Source organism: Pongo pygmaeus, chromosome 12 (assembly GCF_028885625.2).
Source record: "Pongo pygmaeus isolate AG05252 chromosome 12, NHGRI_mPonPyg2-v2.0_pri, whole genome shotgun sequence".
NCBI lineage: Eukaryota > Metazoa > Chordata > Mammalia > Primates > Hominidae > Pongo > Pongo pygmaeus.
The window spans coordinates 44,059,747-44,087,177 of record NC_072385.2 but is presented as its reverse complement, the minus strand read 5'-3'; the positions used below and the strand labels follow the sequence as shown (position 1 = coordinate 44,087,177).

At 44.9% G+C, this 27,431-nt stretch overlaps 2 protein-coding genes and 1 pseudogene across 3 annotated transcripts in view; all 3 read right to left on the bottom strand.

The window, feature by feature from the left end:
• Window positions 1–18,181, bottom strand: part of IL36G (interleukin 36 gamma) — a 65,922-nt gene extending 47,741 nt beyond the window's left edge. For both annotated transcript variants that reach the window (XM_054475233.1, XM_054475232.1), the window contains exon 1: window positions 18,128–18,181. The gene's annotated coding sequence lies outside the window, so the exon portion shown is untranslated. The remainder of the gene's footprint in view (window positions 1–18,127) is intronic.
• On the bottom strand, window positions 3,575–4,477 carry LOC129029982 (cyclin-dependent kinase 8-like; annotated as a pseudogene).
• On the bottom strand, window positions 17,989–23,883 carry IL37 (interleukin 37). The gene is given in 6 exon segments (XM_054475231.2): window positions 17,989–18,296; window positions 19,071–19,129; window positions 19,132–19,212; window positions 19,600–19,719; window positions 22,998–23,060; window positions 23,759–23,883. Coding segments are annotated over 6 exon segments (654 nt in total). The 5' UTR covers window positions 23,841–23,883; the 3' UTR covers window positions 17,989–18,047.
• Between the last annotated feature and the right edge of the window lie 3,548 nt (window positions 23,884–27,431).

The window sequence follows — 27,431 nt, the reverse complement described above, 5'->3', positions numbered from 1 at the left end:
CCCTTCTTTCTCTTCTCCTCTCCCTCCCTTGCTCCACCTTCCTCCATCACCCACTCCTTACTTCCAACCAAAACTTGACTAGCTCCAGTCTCATCCCTCCTTATTGAAAACTATTTTACTCAGCCCTCCTCCCCCACTCCTGCCCAATCTTTATTCCTTACCTATATCAGACTTCACCAAAACAAAGGCCAGGATAATAAACAGGACAAACTCTCTTTCAAACACATTTTAATGACCATATTTTGTTATTTTGGTACAATTTGAGGAGTCCCAATCCCCAGGGAAGACTAACAAGAAGTTCTCCTAATAAAGATGGGTCTCCCCTTACTAAAAACTCCTGTAATGGCTGAAAAGAGCATGAGGTTTTCTGCATATCTTTACACATTCAATAGAACGTCATGCAGCTGTTAAAAATAATCTGTAGAAGGCTATCTTGTGACAGAAAGGCATTGGAGATATACTGTTAGTGACAAAAATAGGTTATAAATGAATTTTTCCATGCATGCCTCTATATTTATAAATACACACACATAAAAGACAGGAAGGACAGACATTAAACATTCATAGTGCTTAAGATGATGCATAGTATAATAGTTAGGACCATGGCCTTTGGGACAGAAAACTACAGCCTCTCTCCCACTTATCAGCCATGGGACCTTGGGCAATTTACTCAGCCTCAAAGCCCCTGTTCCTTTATCTGTGTGCTAGGGTTGTTGTAAGAGTTAAGTGCAATACACAGAGAGAGAGAGAGAGTACCTAACATGTATTATGTGCTCAGTAAATATGCATCATAGTACTCATTGTTACATATGTTCCTAACTACTTTATACATTTTTTTCCCTAAGTTGACCATCTGTTTTGGCATTATGAAACATAATGATCCTAACAAATTAAAAATTAAAAACATTAAGGAATATTTGCCCAAAAAAAGAACATGAAATCATCAAGTAGCCAAGGGGCCATAGACAGACGTAAGCCCTTGGTGGGGCTTAGTTGAGAGAAGTCTCCAGAAGGTCCTTCATGTGTTAAAGAAGAGGGGTACAGGGAGGAGGTGGGGAGAGATGTTAGCTGAGTCTAAATGAGCACCCGGAAGAAGAGATGGGACAGGCCACTTCTGCCTGGACTCCCTGATTGTTAAGAAGAATGAAAAAGAGCAGAAGTCTTCCCTGAGTCCAACTTCACTCCCTGACTTAACCTAGTCTTTGGCCCTTCCCTCTCACTCATGGCTACTTTCTGTGGTCAGCTTGTTGTAGAAGTGGATGTGCAGCCACCTCATCTTTTTCTACCTCCTTCAAATGTTTTAGATAATTTCATGCAGTAGAAGATGGTTACAGCAAAAAATTACAAAAATCAAAATATCTCTGCTATCTACTGTTGCATTTCTAACCATCCCAAAACAGTAGCTGAAAACAGCACTCGTGGTCGAGCGTGGTGACTCATGCTTTTAATCCCAGATACTCCGGAGGCTGAGGCAAGAGAATCACTTGAACCCGGAAGGTGGAGGTTGCAGTGAGTCAAGATCATGCCACTGCACTCCAGCCTGGGTGACACAGTGAGACTCCGTCTCAAAAAAAAAAAAAAAAAGCACTCGTGTATTTTGTTCAAGATCTGTGGTTTGGGCAGGGCTCAATGAGGACATCTCTCTGCGTTCCCGCAGTGTCAGGAAGTGTAACTGAGACCAGAGGGTCACACGGAAGATGGCTCCCTCAAGTGGCCAGCAAATTGGTGCTTACAATTGACAGGGAGCTCTTGACCAAGGGCCCCAATTCCTCTCCCTATGGCCCCTTCTCGGGCTGCATGGGCTTCTTTACAGAATGGCAGCTGGATCCCAAGAGCAAGTATCCCAACCTACAGAAGAGTGGAGGAATAGTGACACTTCACAGTCTCTTAAGACGTTGGCCCAGAAACTGGCAAAAGCTTCATTTCTGCCATATTCTATCGATCATTCACAGAACCTGCACCGATTCAAGAGTAGAACATATAGGACATCTCTCGATGGGATAAATGTCGACAAATTTGCATCTATCACAATCTGTCTTTTGGGTACAAATTATTTCTATTCCTCCATTATGCAAAATATACTCACAACCTCCCAAGGGTCCCAAAAGCCTCATCCAATTATGGCAAATATGGCACATATCAAATATATAGAATAATATACTGAGGCTTCTTTTTAATTTTTTAAATTCTCTGTTCCTTTCAGTCTAAGCCACTATAATTTTTTTATTTATGAAAAATAAATTACATGACACCTTGTTTTTAACAATGTTCAATTATTTTTTTATTCAGAATACTTGTGTCATTCATGTAAAATAGTTTGATACAGTACATTGTTTGTATGTTATAGGTTTTTTTTTTCCTCAAAAATTCTAAGGCCCTCCTATTCCTTCTCCTTTGCTGAAGTAAGGGCATCCTAAACAACATGCAAACAAGTTTTAAAAAGGAAGAATCAGTGAACAAAATTTTATTTTATTTTTTTCTATTTCTTAAAAAAAAAAAGAAATGGGATACGTGTGCAGAACGTGCAGGTTTGTTAAATAGGTGTATGTGGGCTATGGTGGTCTGCTGCACCTATTAACCTGTCCTCTAAGTTCCCACCCCCCAACAGGCCCTGGTGTATGTTGTTGCCCTGTCTGTGTCCACGTTGAACAAAATTTTAATAGCACTACATCAACTAGCATTAAAATTAGGACAAAAATATTTGAATTAGATGCTGCACCTTTTTAAGGAAGTTAACATTCATGCTTTTTTCACCTTAAAGCATGCTCACAAATCAGCAACACCAACAGGAAAAATAAAGCACTGTCTATGACAATCATTTTAGTTTGTTTGCTGAACCAAACAGGTTTATATCAATGAGAATATATTTAATTACTATCAAATAGCAGCTTTAATACCAGTCAAGTCATAGATTGAAAATAAAAACAAACTTATATTTGGAAATTAATCTTTAGGAATTTTGAAACCTTTCTGAAAAAAACTATGTGGCTTTTTGTACTTTCAGAAAAATTCAAGCAATATTCTTGGTCAGAAATCACTGAATAATGTAGAAAATGAATCAACTCACTGATAAGACACTAACAAGAAAGGCGTACCAAAATAATCTCATTTTGAGTCTTGGTTATTTCACTGAGTTAACACCTACTGTATGTTTTCAAGTACCAGTTAAACCTTGTGTCTGTGTGTGTACTATTGGTCAGATAATGTTGTTACACTGAAAGAATTCATGACCCACGAAGACAAATGCTTGCCCCTAGCACATTCTCAGCTTCAACTGCTACAGACTGTCACTGAAAAAAAATGTATTGGTCAGCCTGAGCCATGTCAAGTTAACTATGGAAGTAGCAAATCCACAATACAAACTGTGCTAGAACTTTCTTTTCAGGTCTAATTCCAAAATAGGTACAACCTGGAAGCCACTACCCCAATCTGTGAAAAGTGGTGGAGGAACTTGGCTACTGGGCAGGTGTGGTTGTACAGTACATTCTCATGGCCCATACCAGGTTCCCACGGAGAGCTGCACTGTCAGCCCTGCAGCATTCACAACAGTGCATGGACAAGATTCCGATGCAGCTCAGTACCCGTGTGTCCGACGTGAGTACTGTGGAGCCTGCTGGGAGGTAGCTGAGTATCCTATGCTGCTCTTCGGCTGGGATGTGCTTGGTCCAGGGTTGGGATATAGGCAGCATGTGGATTGGAATGCCGATAGTCTGAGGCCATGAAAAGTCCACCTGAGGTAATGGTAGGAAGAACAAGCCTCACTTTCTTCAACGGGGGTCCCTGTGTGTGACCGTTGTCTTGATTCCTGGGTGGCCAGTTCCATTCGTGTGGTTATTGCCCTGCTGCTGGTGGTGGTTCTTTTTGTCTCCTTTGTCATCAGGCTCTTCTTCTGTTAAAAATTCTCATTTTGGGTAAGGGATTTGACAACTGGTGAAAACGTCTGATGTAGGAAGTGGGTCTTCTAAGAAATAGGGATCCTGTTCTGAGGTAATTCACTTTATTGGGTCCATAGTAAGAAACTTCTGAAGCAAGTGGAATGCTTTACTATCTGGTTTAACTTACTTTAAGTATATGGTTTACATATGGTTTATATATGGTTTACATATACTTGATAAGGCTGCAGTTGGTATACATATTTCTTCTGAAATCTTTCATTAATGTTGAATGTTCAGGCATCTTTTTTACATCTTCCCAGTCTTTATTTGCAGGAAATCCTATTACATTGAGTATTCTGTCCAGCCAGTCATGGTAATAAGGATTACCAGTTTTGATGTCCTCTTGTCGACCGTGAAATATTGGTTTTGACATTAGTAGTTCTTCAAACATACACCTTATAAGCCCAAATATCAATTGCTTTGGTATAATGCCTTACTCAAAGAAGTAATTCAGGGGCTCAGTACCAGAATGTAACAATCACTGGATCCAAATCTGCTAATGTAAGCTGGTAAAATTCTTTAAAATGTTTTGCATTATCCATTTATAATCAATTTTATTAGACCAAAAAACACACTTATGTTTCTTTTCAAGGCAGCCTTTGTCTACCATGTGTGAGGCTTCCATGGGACCAGCCCTAGAAGTTTCTTAAAGGACCTATAAAACATGCCCTTAAATTGTTCTGAGTTCTTACAATTTCCCGCATTACTTCAGGTGAGTTTTGCTGAACTTCCCACCACTACATACCAAGCATAATTTTTTCCTCTAGCTTCCCCTACTGTTTTCCTCACTATCCTTCAACCCTCCCTAAAAGTTTCCTTGAGGCCTGCCAAGTTCCCCCTGCCACTCAGACCCAAAACCAAAGTCACATGTCTTAAGCTTTCATTGCTGTAGCACCTCACCCCTGGTACCAAATTCTGTTCCAGTAATCTGGAACAAATCAGCCCAAAGCCTAGTGGATTATTTTGCTCATAATTCTGCAATTTGGGCAGGGCTAAGCTGAGATGGTTTACTCTGTTCCACATTGCTCAACTGAGGCTGCAGGATGCAGTCCTAAGTGGTTCACTCACCTGGTGACAAGTTGCTACTGTTTGTCAGCTAGGAGCACAGCCAGGGCTGTATGTAAGACCCCAATTTATCACCATGTGGGCCTCTTAATGGGGCAGCTTAGAATTTCTCACTGTATGATGGATGGGTTGCAAGAACAAGTATTCCAAGGGACAGAAAGTATTAATAAAAGTTGCCAGTTCCTTAAGGCTGGAAGACGCTGGAAATGATTACAGCATCATTTCCACTACATTCTATTGGTCAAGCAATCACAGAGCCACCCCACAGTCAAGTGGACCAAAGAACCACGTGAACGGAACTGGCCACCCAGGGAATCAAGAGCAGTCACACACATTGAAGAAAGTGAGGCTTGTTCCTCCTACCACTACTGCAGGTGGACTTTTCATGGCCTCAGACTATCAGCATTCCAATACACATGCTGCCTATATCCCAACCCTGGACCAAAGGATTTGCAGTCATCTTTAATCTGTCCCATCAATGAAGCTATTAGCTGATTGCTTATTGCCATCATAATTTCATATCTATCCACCCCCATTTTATTATTCCCAATGATGCAAGAGTCTCAGGTATCATTGTGCTAGAAGACACACCAGAACTCCAGGCATCCACTCACAGCTGTCAACACTGTACACCCCTGAACCAGGTATGTGGTCCTCACCCTCAGATTACTGGAATACCTCTCTGGGCTGTGGCATCAGTAATTTTGCCCCTTCCCATCCTCTAGCCCAAGCCTAAATTGTCTTCCTTAGCTATGGACCTGCAAGTTTGGGGAGATGAAATAGCATCATTGACTTGGCCAGGCTGTGTTTTCAACTAGAAGGATCTCCTTCTAATAGCTTTTCTAACTTTCCAAATTTTATCCTCAATACCTACTCTAAGTAACTTGCTCCAAGGTACAAGAGTAGACTTTTTCTCCCAGGAGGGCTTGCACCAGAAATCAATGAGTTATTAGTGATGTAGACAGAGGGAGAAAATGGAGTGTGAGAGTAATACCTTAGTGCATTGTGGTAGGGTACCACTGGTATCATTTGCTCCTCTATTCCAAGGGCTGGGATGACTGATATTAAAGGCAAATGGAGAATTTGTCTTAGGAAAGTGTTTTTGGAACCCATTGTCTTGGACTGTCTTTGTTTGATGGAGATTGATGCCAAATGTCTGAATATAGCATTTCTTTAGGTGGATTTGTGGATATCACTTGAGTGCATAACATCTGAAGGTCTGCTGTGAATTTCATCAGGCTTGTGACCAATTATGTTTGTGACTGAGTATCAGCCACCTAGATGTCTCCAAGTCCTGCAGGCTTGGGGTCATCCTGTTTGGAATTTTCTTTTTTGACACAGTCTCGCTCTGCAGTGCAGTGGCGCGATCTCGGCCCACTGCAACTTCTGCCTCCCAGGTTCAAGCGATTCTCCTGCCTCAGCCTCCCGAGTGGCTGGGACTAAAGGCACACACCACCATGCCCAGCTAATTTTTGTATTTTTAGTAGAGACACGGTTTCACCATGTTGGCCAGGATGCTCTCGATCTCTTGACCTTGTGATCCGCCCTCCTCAGCCTCCCAAAGTGCTGGGATTACAGGCGTGAGCCACCGCGCCCAGCCCATTTGTAATTTTTAAATAGAAATTTACTTGAACCCCTATCCAACATATGGTGGAAAACCTGGTTTACTCTACCCTATTTCCTAACACCTGAGGAGTACCTCTCATGTCACTAATTTCTCTTATCTCCTGATCTCTCTCTCATGGCCCACATATTTCAATTGTTTCCTGTGTTGGTGCCAACTGACCCAGAACTCCCCACCACACACACACACACACACACAAAGCACCATCACAAAACATTTGTATCAGCCAAGTAATTCCTGAAACCTGGCTTTAGAAACACCTGGAGGACTTTTAAACATCCTAATGCCAAGCCTGCTCCCTGGATATTTCAATGTCAGCCACGCTTGAGAATATGTCAACTAGCCCAGTGCTTCTCAAATGCGAGCGTGTGTGAGAATCACCTGGGGAGCTTGTTAAAATGCAGGTTCTGTTTCTGGGTCCCGGGTGGGGCTCTAGATTCTGCATCTCTAACAAGGTCTCAAGTGATGCTGATGCTGCTGATCCCCAGACCACACTTTGACTAGCAAGGAGCTAGCAGATATGAAGGATGACAAGGGCCCAGCAAATAAGTACAACTAAACATCAGACACATCAGTGACACCACTATCAGGAACTTCTCAGAGGCCATCTTGCTCCCCCAGTTCCAGCTCCAGGGCCCCCTCTCATTTCTCATTTCCCTTGGCTTCTACCTATTCCCAGGCCCTTGTCTTTCTAGGAATGTCATGGCCACTATATATTTATTTATTTATTTAATTTATTTTTGAGACAGAGTCTCTTTCTGTCACCCAGGCTGGAGTGCAGTGGCACAGTCATGGCTCAATGTAGCCTTACCTTCCTGGGCTCAAGTGATCCTCCTACCTCAGCCTGCCAGGTAGCTGGGACTACAGGTGCATGCCACCACATGTGGTTAATTTTTTTTTCTTTTTTTTTTTGTAGAGGTCTTGTTGTTTCCCAGGCTGATCTCAAACCCCTGGCCTCAAGCAATCCTCCCACTTCAGCCTCCCAAAGCACTAGGATTACAGACATGAGTCACTACACTCTGCCAGGCTGGCATGTGTTTATCGGGCAGCTCGATCTAGTTCCCTCTGTCTCCAAGCACATCCCGATCCCACTCTAAGAGCTGTCTTGCCACACCTAAATGCACCATCAAAAGGATTTGCCAATCCCAAGGCAGTACTGTGCCCAAGGAATGCTACCTCCAGCTTCTAAAGCAGAGGTTCCCAAAATCTCTCAGTTCATGGTATCATGGTATCCTTAGTGTCCCAAGAATTTCTTCACAGAGTACTTTAAGCCAAAAGAAACATCTGATGGTTCTGCTTCTCTCTCTCTCTACTTCTCTCTCTCTCTCATTTTTTTTTTTTTTTTTAGATGTAGTCTCACTATCGCCCAGGCTGGAGTGCAGTGGCACAATTTCGGCTCACTGCAACCTCCGCCTCCCAGGTTCAAGCTATTCTCCTGCCTCAGCCTCCTGAGTAGCTGGGATTACAGGTGCATGCCACCATGCCCGGCTAACTTTTGTATTTTTAGTAGAGACAGGGTTTCACTATGTTGGTCAGGCTGGTCTCGAACTCCTGACCTCGTGATCCGCCCACCTCGGCCTCCCAAAGTGCTGGGATTACAGGTGTGAGCCACTGTGCCTGGCCAGTTCTGCTTCTTAAGTAATTGGGTTGAAACAATTTAATGCCAATGGTTTTCATGGGCCTGACAGATGTCACTGTGTTTTCTTCAGAATATTTAAATATCCCATGACACCTCGTGAGTGTGCTGAGGTGCCCTACAGTCCACCCTTTGGGAACCACGGTTCAAAACTAATAGTTGGTATATATGTGACCTCCAAATGCCCTAGCAAGGTAATAGAAACCCATAGTGATGATTTTATGTGATGCAAATGGGGGACTGAATCTGACAGGAGAGGGGGAGATTTCAGGGAGGTGCTGTCCCACCACTAGCACCAACTGGATCTGGCACAAACAGGCCAGCATTACTCTCTGTTGTAGCCAAGAGAGTCACTTTCTAGATTCATCTCCCAGTGGAAGTTCCAAAGGGTTCTGGGATTAGAATAGTACAAGAGAGAAAGCAAGGGCAGAAAGATAGTTTGTCTCTTGGTAAAAACTCTTAAACTGTTTTTACCAAGAGACAAACTCCTTTTAATCTAGGAGGAAAGCTTAACTATTATCAGAATGCTGGTGACACCTGATGGTGCAAACTGTTTCCAGTTAGGAGTCCAACCCTATGATACAGTGATTCTCAACCTTGGCTGCACAATAAAATCATTTGGAGAGTTTTCAAAAAATACAAACGGCTGGGCTCCCACCCAGACCAGTTAGTTGAGTCAGTCTCCAAAGGCAAGATCCAGAGATCTATAATTATATATTTGTTTGTTTGTTTGTTTGTTTGTTTATTCGAGACAGGGTCTTGCTCTGTCACCCAGGCTGGAGTGCAGTGGCACAATTTCGGCTCACTGTAGCCTCAGCTTCTTGGGCTCAAAGAATCCTCCCACCTCAGCCTCCCAAGTAGCGGGGACTACAAGTGTGCATCACACCCAGGTAGTTTTTTTTCTTTGTAGAGACAAGGTCTCACCATGTTGCTCAGGCTGGTCTCAAACTCTTGGGCTCAAGAGATCCTCCTGCCTCAGCCTCCCAAAGTGCTGGGATTACAGGTGTGCACCCAGCCTAAAAGTTTTAAATTTTGATGAGGTCCAATTCACCTATTTTTTTTCTTTTGTTACTTGTGCTTTTAGTGTCATCTAAGAATCAACCAGCAAATCCAAGGTCATAAAGATATATCCCTGTTTTCTTCTAAGAATATTATAGTTTTATCTCTTATATTTAAGTGTTTGAGCCATTTTGAGTTAATTTCTGTATATGGTGTGAGATAAGGGCCCAGTTGCATTCTTTCACATGTGGTTATCCAGCACCATTTGTTGAAAATATGATTCTTTCCCTCATTGAATGGTCTTGGCACCTTTGCTGAAAATCAATTGATCATAGATGTATGAGATTATTTCTGGACTCTCAATTCTATTCCATGTATTTACATCTCTCCTTAAGAGGTAGGGGGTGGGACTTGACTCTGGAGGCAGGACTTGGACACTGGACCAAACCAAGGACTAATTGAAACAGGGCTGGGGTGGAAGGAGCTTTTCATAAGACATACCCACCAGTTCGCCATATCAGTTTACTGTTGTCATGGCAATACCAGGGAGTTCCCCGCCCCCCTTCCATGACAACTCCATGACCCAAAAGTTATTACCAATTCCGTAGAAATTTCTGCATAAATTGTCCCTTAATCTGCATGTGTTAAAAGTGGATATAAATGACTGCAAAACTGCCCTGAGCTGCTACTTTCTGCCTACAGGGTAGCCCTACTGTGCAGGAGTAGTCAGAGTTGTAACAGGGCTGGAGCTGTAATACTGCCCCTTCAATAAAGCTGTTTTCTTCTCCCATTGGCTTGCCCTTGAATTCTTTCCTGGGCAAGGCCAAGAACCCTCACGGGTTAAGTCCCACTTTGGGGCTCACCTGTCCAGCATCCAGCATCACTTATGCCAGGACCATAGTGTTCTGATTACTGTAGCTTTGTAGCTAAGAGCTAAGTCTTGAAACTGGAAAGTGTAAATCCTCCAACTTTGTTCTTCTTTTTCAAGATTGTTTTGGCTATTTGGAACCTCTTGCAATTCCATGTGAATTTTGCAATCAACTTGTCCATTTCTACAAAAAATAAAAAATAAAAATGGCACTTAAAATTTTGATAGGTGGCTGGGTGCAGTTGCTCATGCCTGCAATCCCAGCACTCTGGGAGGCTGAGGCGGACAGATCACCTGAAGTCAGGAGTTCGAAACCAGCCCGGCCAACATGGTGAAACCTTGTCTCCACCAAAAATACAAAAAATTAACTGGGCATGGTGGTGTAGTTACTGTTAAAGCCCCACACTAGGCCCTTTGAAAAATATGGAATGTGTCAGAAATTAATTCTATACAATGATGTGACAACCACAATACAAGGTACTGCAATACAGCTGACCTCACCAAAGCACAAGCAGGAGCAGCTCAAAGAGGAAAATGTCACTTCCAGCAAGGGATTGAGGGAGGGCTTTAGGGAGGAAGTGGCATATAAGCCAGAATTACAGGATGGGGAGGATATAGACAGCAGATGACAGAGAGGAGAGTGAAAGCTGGGAATCCCAGCTAAAGGCATCAGGTTTATGGAATGAGTAGGGGACAATACTGTGTGTGTTTATGTTTATGTATGTATATAATTATATGGTATCATTGCTAATTGACAAAATAATCTATCATATTTTACATTATCAAATTTTATATCTATTGTGCTAAATAAACTCAGTCATCAGCCCTGTGTGTGGGCTCTTACCCATCCCCATGCACACTTCAGCTCAGCCACTGATGGATGGATCATCTGTCTATCAGAGGTGGTGATAGGGACAAGTTCTCAGTTTAGAGTTCCTCCTTCTAGGCACAGCTAACCCAGCTGAATGCCTAATTCCACCCATATTCAGGTGAATCCATGGCCACAGCTGCAGCAGGTCCTACCCACGCAGAAAGGCTCCACAAGAGGAAGCACACCCCCTCTGACTGTCCCTAAGCTCCTGACATCTTCACCCCATGAAGCTGCTGCTCTTGGGTGCTTCCTGCCTTGCCCTGCCCACCCTTGTACTGTTCTCACCATTGACACAGCTGGTGCCCGATGCAGCAGAGATCCATGACACCCTGGGCATTGCTGATGGCCTGGGAGCACCAGTGAGAAGGCGCAGAAAAGAGGGTTATCAATACTGCTACTAATAATGATAATGAACTTTCAGTTGATATTATCAACACTGCTACTACAAATGATAATAACGAACTTTCATTGAATCCCTCTTTACTCCTCTTGTCAACCCTATGTAAAATAGGTTTATTATTATCCCCATTTTACTGGTGGGTGAAATGAGGTTTGAAATTTACTAACTTGTTCAACTTTCAAAGACACCTACATGTTCCTGGCCATGTCTATGCCTCGTGATCACACCAGGGGAGGCAGGAACTCAATGCTTTGTTGTCCAACTCTGTAGGAGAAGATTTAATCATCGTGAGTGAAGAGCAAGAGAAAGAAATCGCAAGCCTTAAGAGCTGGAAGGCACTCCAAGCACCATTGTCCGAGGGTCAGGTGTGGCCAGGATGCAGTGCAGTTTTCCTGGTTAATGACTGTCTCCTCTCAAAGGATCTCAACCTCACTGACTCCTGCTCACTGCACCCACCTGAAAGAGGCAAGTTCACTGGGTGCTTCCTTCCAAAGCTTCACTTCCTTCTGCTTTTGTAGAGGAGGTTGTTATATTATACTGTTGCTACAATGTCACTGTGGATAAGTATGAAAAACAAAATATCTAATGGAAACAATACGTATAGTATATACCATACATTTTTAAGGCATACTTATAAACTTCTTAAAACACACAAAACAAAATTATATGCTCTTCATAAATATCTACATATAAATATAAGAGCAACATCTGTTCATTTTCTCCTCTTATATTTATATGCAGATTTCCTGGTTGGATACACATCTGGTCATACCTGGGCACTGCTTCTCCAGCTACACTTGGGGTTGGCCTGACTGATATCTGTCTCCCTGGAGGGTATGGTCTGCATGTGGGTCTGCTCAGCCTTTCATCCTCATTGCCTGACACAGAGTAAACTGCAGAGGGCTCAGCAGTCTAGCCCACATTGTCCCACTGCATGTAACTAAGCCTCTCCCAGCTGCTGTCTTCACTGGGTGTCTCACTGCTGGGGACAGTGCACACCCACCAGTTGGGCCACACAATGGAATTTTTCCATGGTTCAGACTTATATCATCTGGAGTAGGACATCTCCTATCATGTGTGTTTAAGCCTAGACTGAAAGCTAGTACAGCGGGCTGCCAATGTCCAGTCACCCAGAAATGGCTCTCAGGCTGGAAAACATGTTACCATTTTCTAATGAAATGTATGGGGAGGAGGCAGTGTTTCTTCAAAGGGTGGACAAGAAAGAACCACTTGCATCAGAATTACTTGGGAGTTTTTTTTTTTTTTAAGGCAGCCAGATCCCTGAGCTACATCCCAAAACAGTTAAACAAGAATCTCAGGTTATGCAATCTCTTTTTAGGAAGCTCCCCAAGTGAGTCTTAAAGCACAGTAGAGTTTTAGCACCTCAGGGGCAGTGCAAAGAACTCTGGACTAGGAGTCACAACACCTGAAAGTCTGCCACTTAAAACCTGCATGACTGTGGTAAAGTTACTTGATGTCTCTGCATCTGTTTTCTCACCTATAAAATGGGCACACAAATTCTCACCCTGCCTTCCTCACAGTGTTGTGCTGATGTGACAATCACCCGATGCATGTGAAAATTCCCTTATGGACCAGAAATCACCAGGATCATGACAGTGTGCCGAAAAGTCCCCTCTGCATGGTCAGCAGAGAGGATCTGTCCCTGCCCTCTTGGTGCAACTGACCTCTGATCCTGTCCTGAGCCCCTGCATGGAGCCTCTCTGATAAGGCACTTTCTGCCAGGGACTGTGGGCAAGGAAGAAGGGGGTGTCCAGAGGCTGCAAGTCCCCTGATTAGTTGAAATTTAGAATGCATTTTCCAATGGAAAATTGCCAAGGAAAGGTGGGCTAAGTAAAAAATAATGATGATAACATGTTTTTGCACTAAAAAATTGAGTAGGCTTTTGGGTGAGAGGTGAAAACCCAAACTATCATGCATTGCAGCCCTCTGGTGGAAAATGTGCTTCAGGCTCTAAATTTCAGGCTCCAGACTGACTCAGGGATGAATGTTTGGAAGCTGAAGACAATCTGTGGTCTCTTCTCCCATAGAGCAGGAGTCAGCGCTTTTCATAGAGTGCCAGATTCTATATATCCTGCCACATGCTCTGTTGTTACAGCACAAAGAAGGCCATACACAGCATGACTGTGTTGGCAAATACACAAAACAGGCAACAAGCTGTATTTGGCCTTTAGGCTGCAGTTTGCCAACCCCTGCACTAACACAGGAGCTTAAAAGTGGCGGTGGTGGTGTGCTGGAGCTAGCTTATATCAGCTTGCAATAGCCAATTGCTAACATCTCTTCCAAACTCTGTGTCTGTGCCTTCACGTTGGTAGTTTCAAATTGCCCATATTTGGAGTAGTTATGCCATGGAAATTGGCAAAAGCTGTATATCCACCATCCCCAGCCCCCTGAGAACCAGCTGATCACATCACTAGGCATGTGTCCACCAGGATGAGAGTGAGGGTTGGGGTTGGTTGAGCCAGACAGTACATGGGAATGTGGGAAGAAAATATTAGATGTCAGTCCCTATTTTATTCAGCCCTTGTAAATTTTTGAATTCTGTGTAAGTTTCATAATGTACCAATGCCTGCATTTCAAGATGTGTTCTAGACTTTGTTTAACTGATTAGGATAACTGGGACCAAAAAAATGTTTGGAGTCTACCACTCCTAAAGCGATTTATTATATCCTATGCTGGATAGCTCATTCATGACCAGAGTGCTGGGTGAATAAGGGTCTTCTCTTTCTACTCCCAAGACAGCCTTCCTCTTGTCCCCACCTGCCTCACCCTGCCCCAGGACCTCAGATGGGGTAGGAGGAGTGACCAGCTGTGAAAGGAGCTTCTGGTTGGAATGTTTCCTATGGGAGTTTCTGTCACAGATTAAATGCCCTGAGATCACCTTTTGAGAGACATTAAATTTCATGAGATGAACAGTTATCATGTTGGGTATTATGAGTTGAATTATGTCCCGCAACAAGATATGCTGAGGTCCTACCCCCCAGTAGCTGTGAATGTGACCTTACTTGGAAATAAGGTCTTTACAGATACAGGTCAACTTAAGATGAAGTCATTCGAGTGAGCCCTAATTCAGTATGACTCTGTCCTTATAGGACAATCTGGACACAGAAACACAGAGAGAAGACAGTCATGTGAAGATGGGGGCAGAGACTGGAGTTTTGCTGCCACCGGCCAAGGAACCCTGGAACTACCACAGACTGAAGGGAGGCCTGGAACAGATTCTCTCTCAGAGCTCTCAGAATGAACCAACACCTGGAGTTCAGATTTTGGCCTCCTGAACCAGGAAACGATAAATTTCTGTTGTTTTAAGCCACCCAGTTTATGGGTCTTTATGGGAGCCCTAACAAACCAATACTTTGGGATTCTCAGGTGTGATGCATAAGGGCCAAAACTTTTTCACTAAACATAAAGACCAATGATTACAACTACAGTTAGGAAAATGAAATTCAAAACCACCTGAGTTTATTTATACACATTTTCCAAAATGCATCTTCTTTGCAAGGGAAGTCATATTACCATAGAAATAAGGAGAAGGCCATCATTTAAATAGAAGGCTTCCTTTCCTTTCTCCCTCCCTCTCTTTTTTCTTCCTATCTTCATTTATAAAAATCTTACGGAGTTCCTACAAGTGCCAAGCACTGCAGTGGATTCTTGGGATACATCACAGAGGAAAGAATTTGTGGGACATACGTGCTAACGGAAGACACAAACAATAAATGTAAGAAGCAAACTATATAGCATGTTAGAGTGAGAAAAATAAGACAGGGCAAAGGGGAGTCAGTAGTGCTGGGGTGAGAAAAGGTTGCAGCATTAAATGGGGTAGCCAATTTCAAACTATCAACATGAAGGCACAGACACAGAGTTTGGAAGAGATGTTAGCAATTGGCTATTGCAAGCTGATATAAGCTAGCTCCAGCACACCACCACCACCACTTTTAAGCTCCTGTGTTAGTGCAGGGTTGACAAACTGCAGCCTAAAGGCCAAATACAGCTTATTGCCTGTTTTGTGTATTTGCCAACACAGCCATGCTGTGTATGGCCTTCTTTGTGCTGTAACAACAGAGCATGTGGCAGGATATATAGAATCTCGCACTCTATGAAAAGTGCTGACTCCTGCTCTATGGGAGAAGAGACCATAGATTGTCTTCAGCTTCCAAACATTCATCCCTGAGTCAGTCTGGAGCCTGAAATTTAGAGCCTGAAGCACATTTTCCACCAGAGGGCTGCAATGCATGATAGTTTGGGTTTCCACCTCTCACCCAAAAGCCTACTCAATGTGATCACCACAACAATGCCTTTCATGAAGTCAACAATACACAAGGCCTTGTGCTTCCGTAAGGTGTTGATGCATTTGCTATCTTGGCGGAGGCTCACAGGAAGCATGAGTGACCCACGCCATAGTGACTCACTATATCTCACCAGGTTAGAAGGGGATGGAGCAGGACCAAGCCCAGGTTGTCTGTGTCTCCATTTGGCCTGTATGTTCGGCCTCCTCAAGGCCATGGTCAGTAAGCCCCATCTCCTTTCTGCTAGTCTGTAAGGGAACCAGAGTCCTCACTGCCATGAGACAGCCCCGGCTCGGAGACTAATTTGAACAGCTGTGTCTTTGTTGTGACAATAGTTTTGTGATATTATGAAGAAGACATGCCTTCCTCCCCAAAATATCGGTGTCACCAGGCCACATTATTTTTCTTTTATATAGTGATACATAATATTTCCCATATTTATGGCATACATGCAAGTACTCATTACATGCACGGAATGTGTAATGATCAAGGTAGAATGTTTGGAGTATTCCTTGCCTTGAATATTTACCATTTCTCTGTGTGGGGAGCATCTACTAAATATACTGTGTACTTTTTTGTCACTGGGCTGGTGTTGATCACCATCACCATCAGGATCAGAAACAGACGCAGCCGACCTTATCAGAGCTTTTCCCATGGGTGTCATCTCACTTGAGCCTCCGTGCCTGGGGTGCTGTCCCTACTCCTCCTTTACGACTGAGCTTTGCCTTCCTGCCCACCACCCACATGCCTCTCTCCTGGGATTAGCTCTCTAGCTCTGCTTTGAGCAACATCACTGGCCTCGCTGGATACAGTCTTGGAGGGAGTGTTGATCAAGCTGTGCTGCCCTTCACTGACCAAGGAGTCGACACATGACCCAAACTAGGGCAGTCACATGCTTTGCTTGGAATCTCAATCTTTTGCTAACTGACAAAAAGCATGATTGGCTCTTACCCATCTGAGTGACGGGACCAACGTTTTCTGCCTTCTGTCATTTCTGGTCTGCCAGAAGTCCCTCACTTGTTCTTCAGCCTGTCTTTCCATTTTGAAAGTTACTTCACATGATAGGCAGAATAATGGCACCCCGAAAATGTCCACATTCTAATCCCCAGACCCCGTGTATATGTTACATGACGTAGCAAAAGGGACTTTGCATCTGTGATTAAAGTTAAACCTCTTTGAGATCAGAGAGTATCCTGGATATTGACGTGGGCCCGATGTAAATTGCAAGCGTTCTTATACGTGAAAGAGGAAGGCAGGAGGGTCAGAGTAAAGCAGTGTGAGAAAAACCCAAGCAGCGAAGATGGGAGTGGGCCACTAGCCAAGGAATGCAGGTGGCCTCTGGAAGCTGGAAAAGGCAAGGAAATTGACTCTCCCCTAGAGCCTCTCAAAGCAATGCAATCCTGCTGATACTTTGATTTTGGCCCAGTGAGACACATTCCAGACTGACCTCCATAACTGCAAGATAATACATTGCATTGTTTAAACCACTAAGTTGGTGGTAATTTGTTACAGCAGCAGTAAGAAATGAATATACCCAATATCCTTCTAGAAAGCTCTTTTTGTAGTATTCTTTTTGCTTAAATAAGCTAGAAGCCATTATTATTGCTTGTAACTGAAGAGCTAAAACTAATAAACTAATTTCCAAGCCTCAGTCTCCTGTCTCCACCCCCTCACTCTGTTTCCAGGCCCTGATTTCTGTTCAGCCAGCCTTCTGCTCCCCCATTATGAGGATCTGAGCCCTGCTTAGTGATAGGACCATGCCCTTGTCGACAAGCCTCCCAGACAGTACCTGGCTCCTCACCTGGTCTCCTGGCTATCATCTGACCCAGATTCCTTGTCTCTGTGCCCTTCTCACAGGTCAAGTCACCCTGCTCCTTATCTGGGACCCAACTACCCCTTTTCCATTATCACTTGGCTGGATCATGACTTGCTGTTACATTTCTTTCTCACACACTGTACCCTAGACACAGACTCAGCCACTTCTGCCCCAGGATCAATGCCCTCAGAATCTACCAAACCCCAGTAGGAAAGACTAATTCTAGGGCACAGCATGCACCCAGATGCTCCTTCCCGCTGCAAGTATTGCACTCAGACTGGCCACATCATAGCACATGACACACACATGGATGTCTGATGGTTCAGGGTAGCAGTACACAAGCGGAAGCCGGTCTCTTTCCAACCCAGAACTTTGTAATTAAACAAGCTTCTTGCTATATCCTAAAAACACAAATCCTTGAAGTATGAATGAGAAATGAAACCCACTGACAGAAAGGTTAGTGAGCAGGTTTTGTGTTTTTATACAACTAGTTCAAATTAGCAAGGAAGGCATTCGATGGGGCAGTTTCCTAATCACTGACCTCACTGGGGCTCACTTCAGCTTTGCAAACTGGTTGAAATGAAAATTCAACGTGTTTCCTGTTCTCACGTTTATCTGTCACTCCAACGGGCTCATTACAATTGCAGGAGGTGCAGATGAACCATCCGGGGTGAGCCGCCGACTCCAGCATGTTCCGGGAGCCCACCTGAGCCCTATAAAAGATGAACGGCCGGCGTGTTGATTCCTTTTCGGCAGCCAGCTTCATCAGTTTCTTCTTCTGTGAGGTAAAAGGGATTAATTAGATAGCACAGGCTTTGAGAGGGAGGAAAACACAGCACATGTGCTCATCCTCCAGGCCTTTACACAGTAGAGGAGGAAAAGAGAGAAGGCAGATGGTCCTTGGGGAAGATGATGTGTCAGCCTTGGTACTGGTATTTAAGGGATGATAAGCAATCATGCCCTCTTTTCCAGGCCTTCTTCTCTCCCAAATTAAAAATAAATTGAGAGAGAGAGATGTAAGAGTCAGATGGATACCAAAATCTCAGCTCTGTGGTTTCTAACATTAGAGAATATGGCTTAGATCTGTATCTAATTGAGCTTCCTAAGATTTCTCCCCTCAAGTGAAAGGATGCTCCATCCAGGATTAAATTTGCAGGGCAGACACACTGCCCTCCGAGTGCTCCCTCACACCCTCCTACCCTGCAGCAGCATGCCAGGGTCCTGGCCCAATTGTGTTGCTTGCCACATGGAGGGCCACAGCAGGAGGAGAGTGCCGCCCGCCCAGGGCCAGGACCAGTGAGCCCAGGAGAGAAGAACGGGTGCTCAGCTCCTTGTTGTCTCCCTACTGTGAGGAGTCTCTCCTCCTTCCCTAGAAGGGGCAAGGAACCAGAGAAGAAGGTATGGGGCTCTTCTGTGTGGTGCTTCCAGAAAGGTGGATGTCCCTGTTATATTAGCCAAGATAAGAATTTGCAGGAAAGTGAGAGGCATTGAGGATCTTGGCCTTTTACTTTGGGGTAGCCGAAGGCACAGGAAATTGAGCTAGAACCCTCACCTTCAACTGAAGGGATGGATGACTTTGTCCTTTATCCTTGTCACAGTAGAGACAAAACTCCCTTCAGAGACCCCCAAGAGAATCGGACTTCCTTTCTCCACAGAGGCTGAGCTCAAGGATGAGGCTAATGCAAAGAAGATCTCTGGAAAAAGACAGTCAGAACATGTGTGGGTTCTGAGAGCAGGGAAAGGTCTCTCCTGTCTGCTGGGGTTTCAGGCCTGATGCGCAGTCCCTCTCCCCTTGACTCTGTGGTCCACTTCTCCCTCCATCACACCAGTTTAAGCCTCCTCTTATTCCAATCTAACTGTCTGCCTCCTTCTTTTTTTCCTGCCCTTCCAGAAAGACTCCTTTCAGATCTGGTCATTGCTAGAGACCCTTCATCTGATGCCCTAGTCCCTGGGGCCTCTCCTCCCTGCTTCCACCACCTGCTGGAGATGGGGCATGGTATAGCATGGAGTTGAGCCCACCTAGCGGGAGGCCTTACCCCTGCTGGGTGGAGACAGAAAACACAGCCAAAACTAAGAGTCACCTGGGCATATGTAGTTTTTATCTGGAACTGCTATGAGATTCCCAGAGTCCAGGACCAGTACTTTGTGATCCTGGTCATGAATGCTGAATTTCTTCGGGTTTAAGTTCTTCACCTTTGGACCTAGATCAATATCACCAGATATCAACACTTCACATTGAAAATGGAAGACTCAGCCCTTTCTTCCCCACATCCAAGGGCCCCAGCCCTAGCTCTCCACCCTGCCTGTGGGTTTAGACATCACAACCACTGAATATTTCTTCCACTCCCAGGCTTTCTATCTTGCTGGGACAAGAAATTAAGCATTCTGTGCAAGCAAATGGGTTCCAGATTTGGACAGATAGATTCAAATCCCAGCTCTGCTGTAGGACAGAGGACAAGTTACTAAATCTCTCCAAACCTCAATGTCCACATCTGTGAAATGAAAGTAATAGCAGCACCTACTTGAGGGAGGAGTTATGAGAACTAAAATGCTTACTCAAATAAGTAGCACTTAGCCTGAGCAAAGAAAATGTCTGGCATATAAAAAGGACTTTTTATAATCATTGTTTTTCTTAACGCTCTTTTTTGCACCCTCTGACTGGAGGCATCATTCCATCAGCAGTGCCTAGAGTGGGACAGATCACTGCACTGGCCAGACTAAGGGAGCCGTGATGGAAGAGTTGGGAGGGATGGAGGCAGGAAACCCCCAGGAGCCCAGCATGGTGCAAGGCTGAGCTAGAGCTTTAGTGGCTCCTTTGAAAAGCCACAAATCTTGCACCTGGCCCTGGAGGAACAACTTCTAGCTGCAGGACAAGCCACAACAGTGCTCAGAGGGTTCTTAGGGCGTGGGCTCCTAGCAACTCACTTGGGCCAGGCCTGCCTAGAGTAGGGTCTTAAAAGGGAACCTTCCCTCCTGGCCTCTGATTGGACAGGTGACCCTCACCTCTGCAAAAAGCTCGGGCACTTGTTTGATAAAGGGCAGGGGCCCCCAGGCTGGGCCAGTGACTGTCAAGAATGGGTGGGTGGCTGGAAAATGGCAAATGTGACAATATGAAAACAGGGTAATCACCACACTATGTGAAGCTATAATATGGGTATCTGTGATAGGCAAGTCTAATGTAGAGAATAATTCTAAGGTGTCATTCTCTTCCCATGCCATAAGCACACGGCCTCTGCCTGGGTTTCTCACTGTAGAATGTCCTCCTGGTCTCCTCATGCCCAAAGAGTGGGGAGGACTCCTCCTGTAACACTGGCTTTCCTGCCACCTCCTCTCTGCAGCCCTCCTCAGCCCCCCTCTGCACAGAGTAGCTTCCTCTCTGGTGCTGCAGCGCTCTGCACTCGTCAGTGGTACCTGCACACAGGTATTGGCATCCTTGTCTCACTGCCCTATAGCACTGTAAGCTCCCCAGGAGCAGGCTTCCTATCTGACTCACCTGTGATCCTCTACCTCCCACCCTGTAGTGCCCCAAGCATCGTGGACACTCTCAGTGTCTATGGAAGAGATGACTGGCCCCAGGCAAGATCCTAAGTAACTCCCCTATGACATGGGGTCAGAAAAGATCCATGGTTCTCAGCCCTGCCTTACATCAGAATCTCCTCAGGAGCTTTTCTGGGCCCATCCCAGACAGTCTGAGTTCATGGAGCGGGTACAGGTTGACTGAGAGTCACTGAGCTAGCTGAACTCTAAGCCTTTCCATTTCCCACACTTTAATGTGCAAGAAATCACCTGCAAACTATGGTTCGGTAGGTATGGGTGGTGCCAAGGCTCTGTCTTTCTGATGCACTCCCAGAGCTGTGGGTGCTGCTGGTCTGAAGACACCCTTTGAGTGGCATGGCCTAAGGCTGTGACTCTCAACCCTGGTGCACACTGGGAATCACCTGGTGGGTGGCATTTTAAGACCATGGATAGCTGGGCCTCACACTCCTGAGATTCTCATTCAGTTAGTCCAGGGTGAGACTGGAAAATGCTATTTTTAAGAAGCTACTTTTCTAGCACCATCATTTTACTTTGTACCTCTTAAGTGCTTCTTAAAGCTGTACTTTCCTTTTGTTTCTGTTTCCCTCCTATCACAGCCTGACATAGGATCTCAGCGTCTCACATGCAGACTAGTTCACTATCCTCTTAAGTGGTGTTCTTGCTCATCATCCTTGACCCCAAATCTTTCTCAAGGCCACTCTGAAGGTGTGAGTGGTCTTAAGGTGCTGGCAGTTGTTTTCTATAGGGAATGTGTACTCCAACAGCAGCAGTAACATCAGTGCCAGCGCCAGCTTTAGGGCACTAGTAACTTTCTGTAGGGCAGTAGCTCTCAGACTTTCAAGGTGCATCACAATAACCTGGAAGGCTTGTTAAAGCAGCCCCTAGAGCCTCAGCCCCCTGAGTTTCTGATGCAGGAGGTCTGTGGTGGGGCCTGGGAATCTGTATTCCTAACACTTCTAGAAGCTGATGCTGCTGACGTTTGAGGACCAGGCTTGGAGAACCACTTCCCCCAGATTTGAAGGAGATCCCAGCCCTGACAAGGAGAAGTCAGGACAGGCCCGACAGAGAGGCTTGTGTGCTTGGTTCCACCTGGAGTGGACACAGTGCAGATCCAAAGCCAGCAATGGTGTAACTACAACAAAACTAAAACATCAAAGATAACTGCATCAGCAACGGTGGAGCAGTGACAGCAGCCTCCCCCTACTGTGCCAGGCACCCTTACACACCTGGTCCCATTTGGTCCTCTCTGCCATTTTACCAGTGAGGCTCAGTATTCACACATTAACCTGCACTAGAGCTGGGGCTCAGGCTGAGGTCTCCTGACTCTGTCCTGAGAAGAGGAGGTGATGGGAGCCTTAAGCCTGAGTCAGGCAGACAGGTGTTATAGTATCTTTAAATTTCCACATCTGTCACTTAGTACCTGTATCACCTAGGGCAGGGAATCTCCACTGTCTGTCTCGGTTTCCATACCTGAACAGTGGTAATGTTAACAGTTTCCTATTAGGGTGTTGTGGTGTTCAAATGGCAGCATGAGAGGAAGGTTCAGGCTTTGAAGGCACCACCCTGAGCCCTTAGTGGTGTGGGTGTCCCTGCACCCCCACTGGCCACATGGCTGTTTGTCCTCAGTGCTGGGAGGAGGTCTGTGTCTCCAGTCTCTTGACTATGGTCAGAAGAGGCACCTGGAAGTTTCCCAGGCACAAACTCTTCCTTGCCATGTGCCTCTTAGCAGGTGAGCATCACCTGCCCCTCCCCGGGCTCATCTTTCCCAGAGTTATCTCCTAATGGGATTTGCTTCCACAAAGGAAAGACTTCAGCCCCATCCAGCACCCTTAGGTATCCCCAGTGTACAATTCTCCCGCCCTCTAAGAGGGCCCAGTGGCTCCATCCCCCATCCCCACCCTCTCACCTCAGCCACCCCCGTCACCTCACCCCGAGGCCTTACTTGTGTGAACAAAATTCATGGCGGGGAGGCTTGGGCCTGGTTCCAGGGGGCTTCCAGCCAGGTCTGCAGTCAGACGCAGTGAGGTTAGCATATGCAATTAGGATTTTCCAAGGATTTAGGGGTATCAAGGACCATTTAATTCCCTCTTCTGTGTATGTGCTGAGAAACACTAGAGCAGCATGATAGTAATGACACTAAATCATAGCTTCCCTCTTAAAAAAACATAGAATAGAGATGAACTGGCTCACGGGTTTGGCCTCTGGCATGTTATAGGCCTCTCCCTTCACACCTCAGTAGACAATCATTTGGGTCAAAAGCCTCCTCCTATCGTCCCCCATGGGCAACACCCAAATGTGTTCCTCATGGAATACTCAGATGCCCTGTGCCTGGGTCATTTTTTCAACCCAGCCTTAGAGAGTCGCTTCTCATCGGAGGCTTCTCTTCCACTTGGGAAGGTTGGGAGGGAAGAGGTGCATTTTGAAGGATATGCAACCATCCAGTTGGCAAACAGGATGCTAAAGCCCCAAATCTGTAGGTGAGGACGATCCTTTTATCTACCACCTGATGTGCTTGGACACTGAAGCAAAGCTTCCTTTTCCCTTCCAGAATTTCTCTTGTCTAGTTATTTGTCCAGGGAAATTTGAAAGCTCACTTACTGTGCAAGTCAGCAGGAAACAACTGGGTCTGTGCACAGCACCTAGCAAAGTCCTGCTCTAGGAATTACACTTTGGCCCTGAGGTAGATTTCTACAAGAACCTTACCTTCTAAGCAGCACTGGGGTTCATCTTTTTCCCAGTCTTCAGAGCCCATTTTCACTCCTGAGTTCTCCCCCACAAAGGACATTTTCAACGTTGAGTTATTATTCAACAGAAAATGGAATGAAGTCCAAGACTTAAGGAGATAGAAAGGGGACCAGTTATGGCATCTTCTCACCCAAGGACACCTTGCTGGATGTCCTTAGTGCTGAACAGACCACTGGCCTTGCTCTGTAGTTAGAAATGCTCACTGCAACCAGAAAGGCACCAAGGGGCCAGACCATGCTCTCCTGTCTATCACGCCTTCAAAGCAGAATTTCCCAAACCTTGAGTCACAGTGCTAACACACGGGGTGCAATAGCATTTTTGTGGATCTTGGCATTTTACAAAAATAAAATAAAAAAGTTAAAAGTGCATTGCTCTAGTCTTGGGGCTGGCACACTATGGCCTTTGGCCAAATCTGGTCCCTGACTGTTTTTTTAAATAAAGTTTTATTGAAACACAGCCATGCTCTTGTTTACATATTGTCTCTGGCTGCTTTGAGGCTACAACAGCATGGTTAACTAGTTGAGAAATCATCTGACGAGCAAAGCCTAAAATACTTACCATCTGACACCTTCTATAAAAGTTTGCTGAGTCTCTGTAGTAGCCTAATCTTTGCCTAACAAAAAGCAGTTGCTCTGCAACCTCTTTTCATGAAAACCTAAGCCACCAAATGTCCCAGGAGGCTCAATCCCTAATATCTTAGGGTAGGATTGACTCACGTGACTTGCTTCATTTGGAGGGGTTGGAGGAGATATATTCATATATATAAATTCTGCACACCCTATCTCAGTTGACCAAGAGCTTTCGACAACATCAGCCCAGGCCAACATAGGACAGAAGTGGAGCAAAAATTGGTATTCCCATCTCACAGATAAAAAACTAAAGTTAAGTGACTTGTTCAGAATCATATCACTTCTAAGATTGCAGAGATAGGCAGTTTGTATACAAATCCAATCCTTTGAGAAAGGTTTAGGAGTGAGACAAAGGGAACTAAATTGTTCATGCAAAAAATAAAAATGACAAGGAAGGGCTTCAGGACTCAATAATAAGGACAGTGAGCAGGAGCAGGTGGGTAGAGCTGATGGGTCTTTAAGAACAGGGATATCTGCTATTTGATTTTAACCTGTTTGTGGTTTGGCAGTGTCCCTGAATACATGAAGCACAACTGCCTTTGTCATGTTGGGGTAAATCAAAGGACACAAAAAATTAGAGGCGCTTGACAGAGAATTTGGCAGCCAGAACATCAGAGCAAGAGATGTCTGGCAGAAATGTAGGTATCCAAAGACATATAAAGATACTGTGGTGCTGCTGAAGGAGAGAAGGATGCTCACAGGCTGGAGGACCTGGGGCCATCCCTCGGGGGTACTCATGAAATCTGCTGCCTGTATTAAGATAAATGCAGGGAGCTTTCACAGAATTCCCTAAAGAAGCAGTGCATATGGCCATCTGAAGTCCATCTCTTTGCACTCAAAATCTGTTCCCAAGGACCAATATTTTCTGGACTCTAAAGTCAGTCTTCTGAGCCTTCAGAGAAGGGACTAGCATTTCCAGGGTTTGCGGGTTTCCTAAGCTAGTGTCTGCCTGGCCCTCCAGCAATGCCCTACTTGTTAGTGGAAGCCTTCCTGGGAGAGAGCAGGCTGCTACTGGGGCTGAGAGCAAGGTGTTCTGGGCAGGTCTCAGAGATCATATTTAGAAATTCAGATGTGCTTCCAGTGGGGATAAAAAGCAAGGGTCTAGATGGCCAGATGCTACTCTACTTCCCCATCCATGCCTGTTGGCCTTGAAAGCCAGTGCAGGAGGACCACCTACCTGGGCCAGGGATTCTCATGGTCTGTGGCTCTGTCTTGGACTCCTGGAGCTCTGTTTACCTTCAGTTCTCAGGATCCTTTACCTGAAGGAGTTAGGTCTGGTACTCATTTGTAATCAACAGTTTGTGAGTGGCTATGCAAATACAACACAGTATTCCTTTAGCCAATAATAAATAGCATCCTCAGTTATCAGTCATCACTCATTTCCTGCTATTTTCCATGCCAAGGGTATAAACAAATTCCTGTGGGGGTAGTGCCACTCTGCTAAGGACTGTGCCACACCCATTCAACACATTTCAAGGCACTTGTGATAGATCAGGTGGCTTCCAGTCCAGTCCAATAATACAGGTATAGAAAACAGAGGAGAGTGAAGGAAAGAGGGGACACAGGATTTAGATCAGCCAATGAGCCTGGGAGGTTCAAGGAAGCCCTTGTTCTCATGATGGTTCTTTGCCCCAATTCCAGAGTTCATGCAAGTGGAGTCCCCATGTCCCAGAGAAAAATGTCCTCTTTTCATGTCCCCTTCCAGGTACACTCCGGGATGCACTACACCTCTTCTATGTCCCCTCTTCTTCAAAGATGACATGCAAAGGGACCTTCCTTGATCAAGCCCTCCAAGGACTAGCTTCCTTCTACAGCCCATTAGCTATTTACCTGCACTTCCTTGCATTTTTCCATCACATTTGCCCTTGCCAGTTACTGTGTATGGCTATGTTTTACAACACCACACACAGCTGGTCAGTATGAGGGGAAATCCACATAACCAATTAAGGTAATAGCTTCTGGACCACCACCAGCAGCATGTCAATAACACAGGAACAACAGGCCAGCACAATAGTCAACAACTGTGCTCTCACTGTGCCAGGTCTGGGCTCAGCCCATTTATTTATTTTTCTCCAGCCAAATCCTTTGATGACCCTGGGGGTAAATACCATCCTTCCTGTTTTACAGACAAAAGATAGCGCAGTTTAGAGAGGATGTACAATTTACCCAAGATCACATCCTTAATTACTGGAAGAACTATAACCCAGACATTTCTGAGCATGCTGCAGCCTCATCTCTTAAACTTCACTGAAGACTGTGGTCTCATCCTCTAGCCTTTCTTCACATACACATTTATATAACATACAAATATAGGAGTGTGTCTGACAAATTATTTTGTAAGATACATTTCCTACTTAATGTATCTTGCCTTTTCTACTCAATATGATATCTCAAACATCGTTCCATTTCATCAATACTTTTCTACAATAGTATATCTAATTACTGCAAGGTATTCCATTATTTGTCTAAAGACCTGGAAAAATGTTATCCCCTTGATGGCTAGAATAAAAATCCCTGATTTGTCTGTTAAATTCCCAATAAGGAGACACATATCTTTAGAGAACTTCTTGATAAACCTCTTGGGATGGGATGAGATTGTGAAGGAAAAGAGGAAGTAAAAATTTTAAAAAGTCAAAACAAACACTAACTTATCTTCTAAGAAGGTGGTTCGGGTAACTGTAGGCACTTCTGTGGTGCTGACTTCTGGAATAAATGAGGATGTGAGTGTGGGGGCAGCAGGCCATTGCTCTCAGGACAGAGAAGATGGAGATGCAGGGAGGGTGCCATGTTGAGGTAGTTGCAATAGAGGCTTGTAGAGATTCACCCAAGTGGTTCCGGAAAGGAAGGGAAATGAGAGAGAAGAGTTTGTCTTTAATAGGGAGTGCTACCTAGTGTAGTATGGAGTATTCACAAACTCTTGCCTTTATTGCCCCGTATAAAACCTCAATAAGTTCGATTATCTGTACCAATACTGATATACAAGGGACACTGTTTGTTTGTAG